This window comes from Dermacentor albipictus, chromosome 8 (genome assembly GCF_038994185.2).
Source record: "Dermacentor albipictus isolate Rhodes 1998 colony chromosome 8, USDA_Dalb.pri_finalv2, whole genome shotgun sequence".
Taxonomy (NCBI): Eukaryota; Metazoa; Arthropoda; class Arachnida; order Ixodida; family Ixodidae; genus Dermacentor; species Dermacentor albipictus.
The window spans coordinates 128,610,937-128,625,802 of record NC_091828.1 but is presented as its reverse complement, the minus strand read 5'-3'; the positions used below and the strand labels follow the sequence as shown (position 1 = coordinate 128,625,802).

The 14,866-nt window shown below is 41.2% G+C and overlaps 1 protein-coding gene across 11 annotated transcripts in view; it reads left to right on the top strand.

Annotated features, from left to right (window-relative positions):
* The window catches only part of LOC135918972 (mitotic spindle assembly checkpoint protein MAD1-like), a 98,199-nt gene that overhangs the window by 12,611 nt on the left and 70,722 nt on the right, over positions 1 to 14,866 (top strand). For all 11 annotated transcript variants that reach the window (XR_010569837.1, XR_010569838.1, XR_010569836.1 and 8 more), the window contains 6 exons: positions 763 to 815; positions 2,177 to 2,248; positions 7,239 to 7,320; positions 10,532 to 10,662; positions 11,708 to 11,881; positions 13,388 to 13,474. Coding sequence is in view for 8 of the 11 variants with exons in the window: in XM_065452694.1 (XP_065308766.1) it covers positions 763 to 815; positions 2,177 to 2,248; positions 7,239 to 7,320; positions 10,532 to 10,662; positions 11,708 to 11,881; positions 13,388 to 13,474 (599 nt within the window). In the remaining 3 variants the exon portion in view is untranslated. The remainder of the gene's footprint in view (positions 1 to 762; positions 816 to 2,176; positions 2,249 to 7,238; positions 7,321 to 10,531; positions 10,663 to 11,707; positions 11,882 to 13,387; positions 13,475 to 14,866) is intronic.

Below are 14,866 nucleotides of genomic sequence, written 5' to 3'. Positions count from 1 at the left end.
TGTCTACTGGTTTGGAGATTTGCATTCTATAGCAGTCCATTTCCTCTCTGCTGTGTAGAATTGTTCAAAATCTTTTGCGGTGTGAAAATTCTAAGTGTCAACCTTTTGCATTTCTGGAACTGTTTGTAAATTCCTCGGACAGTGTGCTTCAAGTCTTCCATCAGGATCAGTCACATGGATCTACTGAATAGAAAGTTCATCAGTCTAATTTGCCCATTCGTCTTATTTCTCAAGAGTCAAATTATAATGTTTGCCGGTGTGATAAAAGCAATTCCAAAAATATCACTTCATTATCATATGTTCCTAATTTTAAAGAAATTCATGCACATTTTATGAAATACCCTATATGGTGCAAGCAGTAAAATTTGAACGCTTTACTGATGGTCCACAGTTGCGTGTGGAATGCAACGGGTTACACAGTAACAACTATGTTCTAGTTTCAGCTTACTGCAGAACTTCTCTTTTTCTTTAACTGCAAGGAATGCAGAATGCTGAGCATTGTGCTGTAGATCACATTCATGCGAGCATTGCGTTTGGTAATGAGATATTTTCAAAGCTTAAAGCACTTCACTGCATTATATATATGTTGGCTGAATTACAAATTATAGTCAGGCACTGTGCACCAATGTAATTATTGTGCATTGACTGCTTGAAAAGGCAATATCAGCATAGCCTCCGTTGTATGCATTGTGCTGTTAAAATTTAAAAGAAAGCCGATGACCTTGCATAAAGAAAAACCTGTTTTATCTCTTTCTCTGACAGACGAAAGAATCTGCCCAGGAAACCACATTTGCACTGGAAGAAGAAGTCCGGAGGTAGTCATCTAGTTATGAAATTGGTTAGCTGTACACTAGAACATCTCATAAAATATCTCAATACTTGTGATGTCTGATTTGTTGTGTAACCACTACGCACCAGGTAAATTGTGCAAATGTAGGCTGAGTGATGCTATTACTAATTAGTACTATCACAATGTATGTGAAATTAACACACTTTCTGATAGCAATGTTTTTTTCTGTGAACCCGGGTAGTGTGTGTAGGCTGTCATAGTAATTTTTGTACTGTCAATTTATGAGCTACTGTGGTGAAAAGTAATTGAAAAATGCTTCTACTAGTCCAGTTAAAAATTTATTTTGATATGTAGAATGTAAGCTAAATTGTACTGATGGATCACATGGAAAATTAAAACAAGCCACCAAAAAAGGAAAATAATCAATGATAATTTCTGTGCCTATGCAAATCCCTTGATCGGAATAAAATTGAAAGGCAGCATTTCTTAAAGGTGCCCTGAAACACTTTTTCAACGTAGTAAGGAAGCATTGCCGATTTTTCATAGAGGCTGCTGTGAACATGTGAGCCAAATGTTACTGCACTGTATGCAGCAGGGAATTTACAATTTTTTGTCAAGCACAGCGAAAAATCACTTGCTTTCACTTCCGCAATGCCGTCACATTGAAAGCCGCTGGCCCACCAACACAGTTGGCTGATTTGTGATCACATGAGCATTCTCGGTAATACATAATTGCGAATGTTGAGTTAAACAAATAAAAAAATATGTGTGTCTGCAATCTCGAAAAAACAGAAAAGTTATTTCATCTTTGCACTGTGCATAGCTGCGTCAGCTGCATGGGGCCTTCAAGATGGCAGCAGCATGCTGTATAGTGTAGTCTATTGCCGCCACCACGGAGAGCCGTGACGAGCACTTTCACCGCCGCAACACTCAACTTTTGGCCGGGGCTTTGCTCTCTTGGCTTCTCTGCTGTGTAGATTCCAGCAGGCTAGCAGAGATTAAAAGAGAGAGAAAGCTGAGTATCAATGCGATAACTCCACTTACAGTTAAACCATTAAACATTTTTTTTCCACGTGAGATACATGAGATGATGTCCTTTAATAGTGAGGCCATCTTATAATCAGTTAGAAAAGTGCTTTAGGGCCCCTTAAAATATGGATTGGATAGCCTGTGTGTGGTATTGCCTGAACATGCATGCTTTTAAGCTACGGTATGCAACCTGCATGGATGCAAGCAAGAGTGCTTGCTTATTTTGCCCCCTCCGAGTGGCCTTTCATTGATCTCCTAATCGAACTGATTTCTTAGTCAAGCCACTGCAGCATGCTTCTTGTTGCGAGTAGTGACTATGCTGCATTAATTAGGTGTCTGATTTTTTTCGTTTCTAAGACTTTCAGGAAGTCAGTTGATGCTGCACACCTCTCTTGAAGAAGCCAAGGATCAAGTTGAAGTACTCAAAAGGCTAGCAACATTTTGGTTCTGTTAAATTTCTCTGTGACTTCTCGCATGTTTTAATTAATTTACTTATTTATTTATTTTATTTATTTCATACTGCAGACCAAAAATTGGTCCAAGCAGGACAGGTACAGTAGGCAAGATAAAAGTGCAAACATAGAAGATAACATGGGAAACATTACGCAAAACGGAAACACAGCACCAAATACAGTAGGTATTACCCATAAGCAGTACGTACCATGGGAAAACATTACGTAAAATAGAAACACAACACAAATGAACAGTATGTATTAAGACTCTAGGTCACAGAAAATTGGCTAAGATCAGTTAGACGGTTCCATTCTAATACAGCACGCAGAAAAAATGAAAACTGAAAAGCATAAGTTTTAGCAAAATACAAGGTTAAAGAATGGGCGTGACGATGTACTGTATGTCTAGTGGACAGAGGAAATAAATATGCATGCAGGTCAAGGGCTAACTTATGATTAAGAAATAGGCAAATAAAGTTGAGGTGGTTCTTTTTTCATTGTAGTTCAAGTTTTTCAATGTTGTTAGCAGCCATGAGCTCAGCCGGTGGGTTTTTAATAATAAATTTAGAATAAACAAACCTAGCAGCCTTTCTTTGTACAGCTTCAAGTTTTTTTTATGTTAGCGTTAGTGAAGTGGTCCTATGCAACACAAGAGTATTCTAGTTTAGGTCTTATATACATAAAGTAACTGAGTAGTTTAATGTTAGAAGGAGAATTTCTAAGCTTATGTTTTAGAAAACACAACTTACAGAAGGCGGCGAAACATGTTTCTATGTGTAGGTTCCAAGACAAGTCATTAGTTATTGTTACGCCGAGATATTTGTAGTTGGTTACCTGTTGTATTGATGTTGAGCCAACGTTATATGTAAAATGAAGATGTGTTTTTGTACGAGTTACAAAAAGATAAACAGTCTTTTGTGCGTTTAAAGACACACTGTGTTTGTCACACCAGTTTAATATGTTGTTAAGACTTAAATTCAAATTCTCTTGATAATTAGTACAAGTAACTTGACGAAAGAGCGCACAATCATCCGGGAACAGTCTGATTTGAGTTCCTGGTAGTACTACGTTAACAATGTCATATAAATAAAGTAAAAACAACAGTGGCCCCAGAACACTGCCCTGGGGCAAGCCTGATGTTACAGGAAGAAAGCTCGAATTGTTCCCATCAACTGAAACAAACTGGGCACGATCTGTCAAGTGGTCTTCAATTCATGCAATAAATATATCTGGCAAATTTATCTCCTTAAGTTTCGTGATTAGATTGCGGTGAATAACTTTGTCAAATGCCTTGCTAAAATCAAGGAATATGACATCCATTTGACCATTCTTATTCAGAGTTTCTGCAAATAAATGAACCACTGTGACTGAGTTATAGTTGAATAACCCTTTCTAAAGCCATGCTGAAAGTATAGAGTTTTGTTCAAGAAATTCCGCAGTGCATTTAGGTATTACATGTTCAAGCATTTTAGAAATTGGTGATGCTAATGAGACAGGACGGTAATTTTCTAAAAGTAAATGGTTGCCTTTCTTAAAGATGGGAACAACACGAGCCTTCTTCCAATCACTAGGTAGTTTTGCAGTTAACAGTGAACATCGAAACAGCACGATGGCAAAATGAGCGGTAATTTCTGCATAACAGCGAAGAAATACATTAGGTATGTTGTCTGGACAACAAGATGATTTTGTCTTCAGGTTCAAAATCATTGAAACTACATCAGAGTATGATATGAAGTCAACGTCAGTGGGTTGAAATACTCTTGTATTGTCTTAGCAAAGACGCTATGAAAAAAGTAGTTAAAGTGCTCTGCAATGACTTTTACATCTGTAACTGTTTTTCCATTAACTAAGATCTATGATACCTGCCTTTTAGAGTCCCTTAGGAAGTTCCAGAACTTTAATAGGATTTCTTTTTAAAAAGCTCGGTAGGGTTATTTTGAATGAAAAATCTTTTTATTCGGGTAAGGCGCGTGCCAAATTTATTTGAAGTTCATAAATAACAATGGATTGCGGATTACTCTTCTTCAATCGTTTTAATTTGCATTTTAAATGGATAATATTACGCGTAATTCAAGGTGTGCTTTTAGACATTTTTTTACATTTGGTCGGTACAAAAGCGTTTATGCAGCGAGGGCACATTTCAGTAAATCGGCTCCATCAACATCTCCCTCATTTTCAATAAAGTCAATGTAACAACTTTCCATGTATTCTACTAAGAGGCATCGTTAGATCTTGAATAATCCTTGACGCTTCGTATGGTTTGCGTTTAGGAGTCCCACAGTTGATTAGAGGAATAGTTACACTTACAAGATGATGATCAGACAGGCCCTTTTCAATTAAAATGGTATATTTATAAAAATCGCGGTTTAGAGATACTAGGTCCAATATTGCACGAGACGAACCTTGTAAACGAGTAGGCTGCCTGACCACTTGAACTAGGTCATGAGTTAGCATTTTTGTTCGATTTGCGGCTTGCCTGAACAAGCTCCAAATCAACATGTGGTAAGTTAACATCACCTATAAGAAAAAATTTTTTTATTCTGGAACTGTATCGTATGTTCTTACAATCTTCGAAAATATTCAGGTGCAGCCTCTGGTGGTCTGTAGCATGCGTATAGCACAAAGCACTGATCCCAACAAGTTATTTTAATGCACAAACACTCAAGCTCAATGACATCCGCTGAAACAATCGCTTGTATTGAAGGCTTAACATGATAGCAACACCTCCACCCTTGCTTGTCCGGTCTTTACAAAATACACTGTAACTCGGTGGAAAAACTGAATCATCACTTATTTCATTTCGTAACCACGTTTCAGTGAGTGCTGTAATGTGTGGGTCGTATTCGAGTAGTATAGCCTCAATAGAATTCTTTTTATTTACAATACTTCGTGCGTTTATATATAAGATTGTTAAGTTCTTATCCATAAGTTTCGTAGTATTGCGGGGATTACGAGTTACTTTACGAGATAAATGAACGTGTTTAAAGGAAGCTGAAGGACGCATATTATTTACCTGGCATCTCAACTTTTGTTTTGCTTCAGTGCGTGGTGTCTGGTTATCGAGCAGCTCATGCCTTTATTGTCATTTTTTTTTTTTTGCAATGGAATTTCATCACTCAAACCATGGCCCCAGACATAAGGCACGTTGGTGATATATAGTTTATTGAATGCTAGCGAAACCTTATCTTTTTTTGTTGCAGTTTAATTTTGCACTAGCCCACAATTTCTTTCTGTTTCAAGTTCCATGTTTGTTTCTTTTTCTTTTTCTGGAAGACCGTAAGCTATCAGGCTTGAGCATCTACTGTGGTTTTCTAAGTCATCTATTTTAGCTTCAAGTGCTTGAATTGCATTTTGCATGCAGCTAATCTGCTCTTGAAATGATGTTACCCTTTCTTCAAGAGCGAGAATTGTGTCTAATTTCTTCTCGATGTCTACCAGATGGGTTTCTTTGATTTCTTTAATATCTGATGCAATTTCCTTAAGGTGTTTAGCGATTTGAGTCAATTCTGGACCCAAATTTTGTTCTATATCACCCCCAAGCAATAATAATTTTCCGAGTGAATAAGTGAGTACTACATTCAACATAGCACACAGCCCAGGGCACAGCAGCATCAAAAGAAAACGGTCATCGGAACGAAATCATTTATCAAAATGCCTTCTTACCTGCACAATGAAAACAAACGGGTCTTGAGTGATCCACATGTTTTCGATGCCGCCGTGCCCTGTGGCCATAAAGTAAACTGGAAGCCCTTTTATAGCCAGCCAGCACGGTGTTGCCGCCTGTGGTGGTGCTGCGCTGCTATCCAGGCACATTGACGTGGAATGATGGTTAAGTCATTCCCACGGCGGCCAGCTGAATTTCTGATTGAGGCAGTTCATCGAGATGAAGCGCACTGGTAGCAGCTACGAGCAGTTCCGAGCAACTTGATATAGGATCTTGCAGAAGGCTAAGGATCTGCACAATGAAAACAAACGAGTTTTGAGCAGTCCGCATGTTTCCGATGCTGCCGTGCCTCATCATGAAGAGCCCTGTCCGTGCCCTGTCCAATTCATGACAGAGGGGCTGTAAATTCTGGTGTCTTAAGCCTGTTACCTTAACAACAGTGTTATAACATCTGGCCAAGTGATTATGAAAAAACAGACATTTCAGAACTCGTACGAGTTGCTTGATCACACTAAATCGGGCAAGAGCTGTGTGTTGTTTTTTAAGCCAATATGTAATCTAATGAATGGGTGTAGGTAGCACGCAAATTTCCATAGATTCTTTTGATACTCTGTGTTGATTTGAGTGATGTTGGGTCTCTTCATATATTGCGAATATTGAAGTTCCAGAAGCAGTGTGGTCATAGAAATCTCGCTCTGCACATTTTGCAACACTGTTCTTGATTTTTTATTTGCGACGCTTTCTAAAAAATAATGCCTTCATGTATTACAACTAGAGCTTGTAGACAGGAGGTTAGTCAAATCATGTGCTATTTGCACGCCTTTGTGCTTCCAGTGCTGAACATACAATGTTCTGGTGCGCTTGTTCAGCAGTAAATAAGTTTCTATCTGTGATGCCTTCCATGTATTATTTATATCATCATTCATGGTTTAAAAGCATGAGACTTATTATTACATTGAATAGTGTCACACATACATATTTCGGTTGTGACATACAATTTTTCAGTTGTGAATGCAGACCATGAGAGAACTCTCTCGAGGCTTGGTAGTGTTGCCTGCTATGTATGAAATCGGGTACACATACTTGAGTGGACTTTCATAAATGTCATAACATTCCAGCTGTGCCTGGCAAAATTTGTTTTGTGGATGGGACAGCCATCTGAATAAATTCATGCCATAACTATCAACTTCCTCTTGCGTATACTTCGCTCAATAATACAGCCTGTGGCACATGTTGCAAGATACTTGTGTTGCTGCTTGTGGTGCTGACTTGTGTGCAACATAATTTCTTTTCCCCGATGCAGACATATCCGTGAGAAAGAGCTCCTTATCTCCCATTTACAAAGTGAAAATTCTGAGGCTCGAAAGGCGGAAACCAAAGCTAAGGTAAGTGTTTTTTTTTTTTTCCTTCATCTTTCTGTTGGTTATCACTTGCTGAATCAGGCGAGGGAAGGCTCCGCTAGTGTTGTCATCTCGCGCTTCATGCCTTTCGCTAGTGTAGTTCCTTCTCCTGTAGCTAGGTACAATACTTACTATAACGACATGTGTAGGAAAAGTTTATGCATTAAGAGTATTGAAAGTTGATTCACTTGTACTGGTAGTTCAAAATGTTTCGGTGAGCAAACTCACTTGTCACAAAATGCTTGATGGTGAATGCATGCTATGAGCATCCCCTTCGAAATGGAGCAGTGGGTTGTACCACCAAGGGGTGGGGAATGTTATGTCATCAAGCTATATTTTTTTTTATTTTGCCTTTGGTTTTCTTATTCTTGTCTTGCCTATTTCTTTCTTTTGAGCACGCCACATATTATGTGCAGAAATACTTTTTAAGAATGCAAAGCTTTGCAGGTGTACAATAGAACCTCAATCATACAATCCCATTATGCACAATTTCCCCTAATGTTCACAGTCGAGAACAAAAAATTATGCAGATCCCACACACTGTGGGAATCAATGTAAGCAAATCATTCTGTGCTCATTGCTTTGATTGACAATAATTAGCAGTGATGTTGATGGCGAAAGCTTAATTTGTTTAGCATTTACTCTAACACGAGTGGTGAGTTGATGTTAAACTTTACCTTGCATGCACCACTGCTGTTTGTCTGCATAGTACACAGAACACACTGGAACAGGGTTGAGCATTGTCATTGCCTCACATGGCACATTGCATCATGGCAGAAGTATTACTTATGGGGCTTTACGTGCCAAAACCACAATCGGATTCTGAGGCGGAGTCTGGATTAATTTTGACACCGTATTGTTCTTTAGCGTGTCCCAAAATCTAAGTGCACGTGCATTTTCTATTTTGCCCCCGATGAAATGGGGCTGCCGTTGTCGGGATCAAATCCGTGAAGTTAAGCAATGCCATAGCTGCAAAAGCTACCACGGCTACAGTGAATGTGGCAGGCACAGAAGTGTTGATTTGACATGCGACCGCTTTTGTAGTGTTGCCTAGACTCTATGGTGCACTTTAATTAATACAGCTCTGGTTCTGCACGTCCTGTGTAGGTTGTCTGCTTGATATATTTGCATAGTGTTTATTTTTCAGAAATAGTAGAACCATACTTTACCGCACCTTGAACTTAAGTTTATCCAGTTTCCCCACAACCAATGTCATGTTTATAGTAGTAGCATAGAGAAAGACATTCTCTATTGTAGTAGCATTGTTACCTTGCCTTCTCGCGTCACCTTTTCTCCCCCCTCCTTTCTACAGCTCTATCTACCTCCCCTCTGGGCTTGCACATTAGTAGAAAGGTAAGCGCTGCAGTTTCTGCAGTGCTTTTGAGGGGTGTCGCTGATAATTACTGCTGCCAAGAGGCTAATATGGTGAATCCCAGGGAGCTCCAGAGGGCATTATGCACATTCGACGCGGTAAGGTCCAAACGAGTTTCTCGCGTCGTCTTTTCTCTTTGCCTCGCTCCTGTCATGCATACACACTCTCTGAATCCCCCCTCCTTCTGCATTGTGCCAGACAGCAGCAGCAGCAGCAGCAGTGGGAAAGTCAAAGAAAGAGGCAAAGCAAGCTTCGCTTTAAAAATGGCCCAATGTTTTACTAGCTTATACGTTCGTGGAAAACACAATCTTTCAGCACCAATGTTCAGTACATGGCCAAACTGCAATCATTTCATACATTTTCTGACTGCTAGATCCAATGTAAACAAGAAAACACACGAGGTGCACTTGATCAAGAACAGTAGACACTTGCCACGGCACTTGCCAGCGGCAGTGTACAGAAGTAGCCAAAGTTAGCTAGACCAAATGGCTACAACATCGATAAGAAGGGTGGCCAAATTTTCATTCCTATGCGGGCGGCTGCGACCACACGTGAGCAGACGATAATTGGCTTCTTCCGGAAGTATGTCACTCTTATCAAAACCCAAAAGCAAATTTTTGCTTACTTGGGCCTGTTTATTAAACTGTGCAGTAGATATACATGGTAACTGTAAAAAAAAATTCATCAACGATTGTGATACTTCCTAAAGCGAAATTTGAGTGCAGCTCTAAGTGTGTTTTCATTTCACAACATATTGGCTGGTGCAGACAATCTGTCTCGTGCGGCACATTGCAAACGGAGCGAAATGTGGTGCGACTGCCTCACAAATCAGGAGATCGCAAGAGTTAGCATGTTGGCGACACATGGGTGTGATTCACAGCAGCTGCCATAGACAGAACTCCGCACAGGCAGCACTTTGTTTCCATGTATGGTATCGGCGGCATCATTGGTGAACAGATGACGCACGCTACTCTGGCACTGTCTCATAACCATTGTGACCATAGAGCTCGTCTTGCGCGGCACTGTGCTTTCCTTACGCTTTCGCCATACCCTCCTCCTCCACATTCCTCCTCACACTCTCTGCACCCCGCATTCGCTGTTTCATCCTTTGCTGTGCTCGTTCGCTCATTTGCTAGGGATTCCGATGCTCGCCGCAGGAACAGGCACCTAAGAGCTGCACTCTAAAAGCAGACTGATCCAAACACCCTTCGTGATTGATGTCAGCTATTGGCCAATAGGAGCCTCATATGGGAACCTGCTATTTAAGTAAATATAGCAGTCGGAAAGAGTGAGGAAAGGCTTTTGTTGAAAAGAGAGCATTTGAGAAAAAGGTGACTGCGCTGTGCTTGTATGCTCCACATACCAGACACAATTCCAAAATTTGGCTGAAATGTTCACAGCAACATGTGCTATCTGCATACTGCATTTTTTCACCAAGCTCGAGGGTTGTTTCAGTACTCCTCCAACTCTTGTGTGCTGCTGACTACTCGCTCTTGATGTGAAGTTACCAGAGTGATACAGGTGCACTCTGATATACACAGCTGACTGCGCACGTTTTCAGGGCATTAAATTTGAAAGAACTTCATTTTCTCACGACTTCTTCACACAGCCTGAAATTTAGGGGAACAATCTGGTGCTGGTAATGGGAAGTATCCACTGCACCTTCGGGAACAAGTGCATTGTCTACAAAAAAAAAATCTTTTTCTTTCTTGGTTCTCGCACTCGAAGAACTTTTGGGATTGGGATATTTCAAGCTGCTTGCATTCTTTGAAATTTGAAAAGTTTATGTGCTGGGGCTGTCATTGCGGTTTCCTCCTGTTCTAGGAACTCCAACGACAACTTGAAGACCTGAAGGAAACAGAGAAACTCTCACGCATAATGAAGGATGAGCTGAAACGACTACCACTTGTCGAAAAAGAGTTGGCAAAGCTTCAGGAAGAAGTTGAGCAACACCGGTTAGTTGCTGTGATTCTGCATTCAGTCATTGAATAGAGTTGTTACACCTTGCTTAAAATGCGGATACCCAGAATTTGGGGGGAAAGATGTTCAAGAACTAAGCATTCGTTTAGGGCTATTGACAACCTCAGCTTTTCACGAGCGTTGGTTACTACGCATTTGGCTTACAACAAGCTCACCTTGTCATGAATATTTCACTTTTTTAATGGCTTGTGACAAAAAGAGACTGTAAAAGAATGTTTTTTTCTTTCACAACATAGATTGCAGTAGCTGTTCTATCGTCTGCAATTTTATTAAGCTCTGTCAAGCTTGATTGCAGCCACATTTATTGCTAGATATAATGTGTACGCTCCCACAGAGAGCAGAGTTATACTTAGATCCTTCATCTTGCACACAAAATGAACCCATCTCTTTACGGAAGGCCACGTGCCACATTCACAGGAGCCAAAGCTCGGTGCAACACCAGTGATCATGGATAACCTGCGTGGTCAGCCACGCAGCCGGTGACCACTGTATTACAAGCTCAACACATTTGAGCTGTTGTGGTTGTTCGATTTCTTATGAAGAAATAGACTTGTGACCCTTTGCATATGCTGAGGATGTCTACACAAGATTCTTCATTGAGCACAGAACAGTGCTGCCATCTGTCGAAATGAATGCCAATCAGCAGTTTTTAACGGTTACATAGTAGAAAAAAAAAGTGCTTATCATGAAATATTTACCCAGAAAGACACAAAATCAAGATATAGACCAATTTCAGATGCTTTTTTTGGACATTGGTTATTAAAAAACACACCACACTGTGGTGATGCGATGGTACTGTTATCACCAACTTTGTTAACTGCGCTTTAGTGGAGGCTTCCCGTTGCTTCACAGTTGCTTCTTGAACCACATGACCACGCTCAGCAAATGAAAAATGAACATAGAACTTCTCTGCTTCTTGTAGGAGCATACATAGTAGTTCTGTCTGTTGCAATAAAGTGCTAAGATATGATGCACGTGTTGCCGTAATGTTTCTCATGGAACTTCTTGCCTTCCTCGCAGGCGGGCACGCATGAATGTGCACCTTATACAGGAACGCTTGTTGGCAGCACAGCACAACTCAGCCAAGCTGAAAGAACTGCAGACACTCAACAGTCGGCTACAGGTGAATGTGGAGCAGCTTCAAGAACAACTGGAACAGTGGAAGGAGTTGGCTGCTGAACCACATGGTCTCACGTAAGCATCTTATGTGTGGATGACACAAACTGCACCCTGTTTAGTTTCATCTTCCATTTTGTTTTCTCAAATCTTGTGCTTAATTTGTTTGAAGCTGTTCCAAGCAACCTTTATTTCTTTCGGAAGAGTGAAATGAAGACAAAATTGGCGCAGTATTTTGTATCCTGCCGGAAATAGAGTGCTTAAGGAATTTAAAGTTTTCAATGCGAGGAAGCTTTTTGTGTTCTGTTTTTGCAAAAGCTGGTGGTAGCCGTTTATAAATATTTTAAAGCAAAGTTTTCTCTGCCTTTTCCTTTGACTTTCCCACTGCTGCTGCTGATGCTGCTGCTGCTGCTCTGGCTGCAGCTGTACGGCACACCACATCAGGGGTTGGTTCAGAGCGTGTATATACGTGGAAGGAGCGTGGCAGAGAAGAAAAGAGACGAGGAACTCATTTTGACCACATCGTGCCGAATGTGCACAATGCCCTTTGGAGCTCCCAGGTCGTCACCACATTAGCTTCTTGACAGCTGTAATTATCCGTGACCCCCTGCAAGCACTTGCCTTTCTACCAACATGCGAGTCCAGAGGGAAGCTAGATAGAACGGAAGAGAGGAGGGGGAGAGGGGGCAGGGAATGTGCAGAACTGACACAGTTGTGAAACGAGAGAATAACAGCCTTGCCACTCTTCACTCGCAGTTCCCATACTAATACAAGGGGCAGGGGGATAGGTAAAAGGTGACGTGAGAAGGCAAGGAAACACTGGATAAACTTAAGTTCAAGGTATGGCACGGTGTGTTTCTACTGTTTCTGAAAAATAAAACCATGCAAATATGCGTAGCGGACAACTGACGCAGGGCGTACAGAAGCAGAGCCACATTAATTAAAGTGCCCAGCAGGGTCTAGGTGACACAACGGAAGCGGTCACAAATCAAATCAACACTTTTGTGCCCTCCGCGATAGCTTTGCGGCTATGGAATTGCTCGAGGTCACAGATTTTACCGAAAGAGCTGCATTTCTACGAGGTGAAATAAAAAACACTCATGCACTCTGATTTAGGGACACGTTAGGGACGCGTTAAAGAACGCCACGTTGCCAAAATTAATCCGCAGTGTGCCACTGCTGCCTGCCTCATAATCCAGTTGTGGTATTGGCACGTACAACCCCATAATCTAATTCAAGTTTAATGCTTGTGCCACGATTTGATGTGCCATGTGAGGCAACGACTATGCTCAACCTTCTCAGAGGTTATGAAATGCGGCACACAACAATGCCTCCTGCATACACCTCTCCCTTTGTGTTTTGTGTACTACGCAGACAAAAAGCAGCAGTGGTGCACGCAGGGTAACATATAACATCAACTCACCGCTCTTGTGTTGGACGGAACGTTGAAGAAATTAAACATTTGCTGTCAACAGCACCGCTAATTATCATCAATCAAAACAAACGGCATAGAAAGCTTCACTTACATCCATTCCCACAGTGCATGGGATCTGCATACTTTTCTCTGCTTCTCTTTCCTTCCAGGAGCCCGAGAGCAGTGCTGCAGTGCCTGGCTGACCTGCGGCACTCTGAGTTAGCTCTGACTGAACGACAGTCAAAGTTATTAGCAGAGTAAGTACATGTAGTATTCACCTGGCACCTCCGCAAGACTGTCCTTATAGTATCACTATTTGTGTGCGGTATAGGTTGCAGTGACCACTATCAGATTAGCATTGGTGTTTGCTGTAACGCATCTTAACTGGCATGAAAAGAAGTGCGGTTGATGCAGAGCAGATTTACAACACACATACGCTAGTGTGGTGTCATCTTCATTGCCAGTCATTATCATGCTGCATTATCATGACTAATTACATAACATTGCTCATATTGTGAGCCCCAAGAGTGGGGAATTGGACATTGTAACTGGCAGTGCAGTACACCACTCCGCTGACTTTTCACTATTTCTCAACAAAGTGTAGGCATGGTAACCTGCTGCACCGATCATCATTGTATCCCTCTTACAACCAGTACGTGTGATGGTTCAAACTTATGAGCACATTGGGGTATAGAAGTGCATAAGCCCAGCGCGAAAGAATGATCCCACAAATAATCACTTCTAGATATGAGAGATATGAGAAATAGTATGTTAAACAGGATGAAGGATATAACAGGAACTTGAGCCTATCTTGGCAAAGTCTGCCTTTAGCAGTTGTTTGAACATCTTTGTCAGCACTTAAACTAGAAAAAAACTGAATTTTATACACTTTATTATGTTTCTTGTTGTTTAGTTTACCCTTTGACGGTCAATGACGTAAATATACGGCGCCACGAACAAGTCTGAAAAGGGTCGATGTATATTTATGGTGCCGTCTGTACATTTAAAAAGCGCGGCAATTTCCTAACTTTTTCTTTTCTGTCATGTGCTGCCACTATGTGGGGATACAGGGAATTTTTTTCGCGCTCCTCCCTCTCTCTGTTTTCGTTGCATGATTTGTTTTAGCGCTACTTTGCTCCCGCACGTCTATATTCCACCGCTCCCGCATTGGCGGGCGGGCGGCCGTTTGGATTTTGTTTCGCAGGTGGTTTCGGGTTTTTGCGCTTGCGAAACTGATGGCTATCTCGTTCCTAATCGCTCAAAGGGCGACCGCTTGTTTCTCGCTTGTTTAGTGCTCACAGGGGTGCGCATAGGAAGGATGCCGCCATGCATGCGTTTCCGTTTCTTGTTTTTTTTTTTAGGACTCGCGAAAACTAATTGCCCTAGCTGGTTGGCGATAAGATGAAGATTAGCGGAAGTTTGTCACACGTGTTGCTCTTTTTGATGGGCACACAACCAAACAGGTTTCTTGAGTACGCGCACCTACGCAGTTCGATTACGCTATGCACGTACGTATTAGTGCAAGAGCAGGAACATTTGAGGCTTGCGAAATATTCTCGTGTGTGGATTTTCAAAGCCTTGAACTATGTGCATAAAGATGCATCAAATTTTTGATTCTGATAAGTTTATTTCCTTTTTTATTGTTGTTA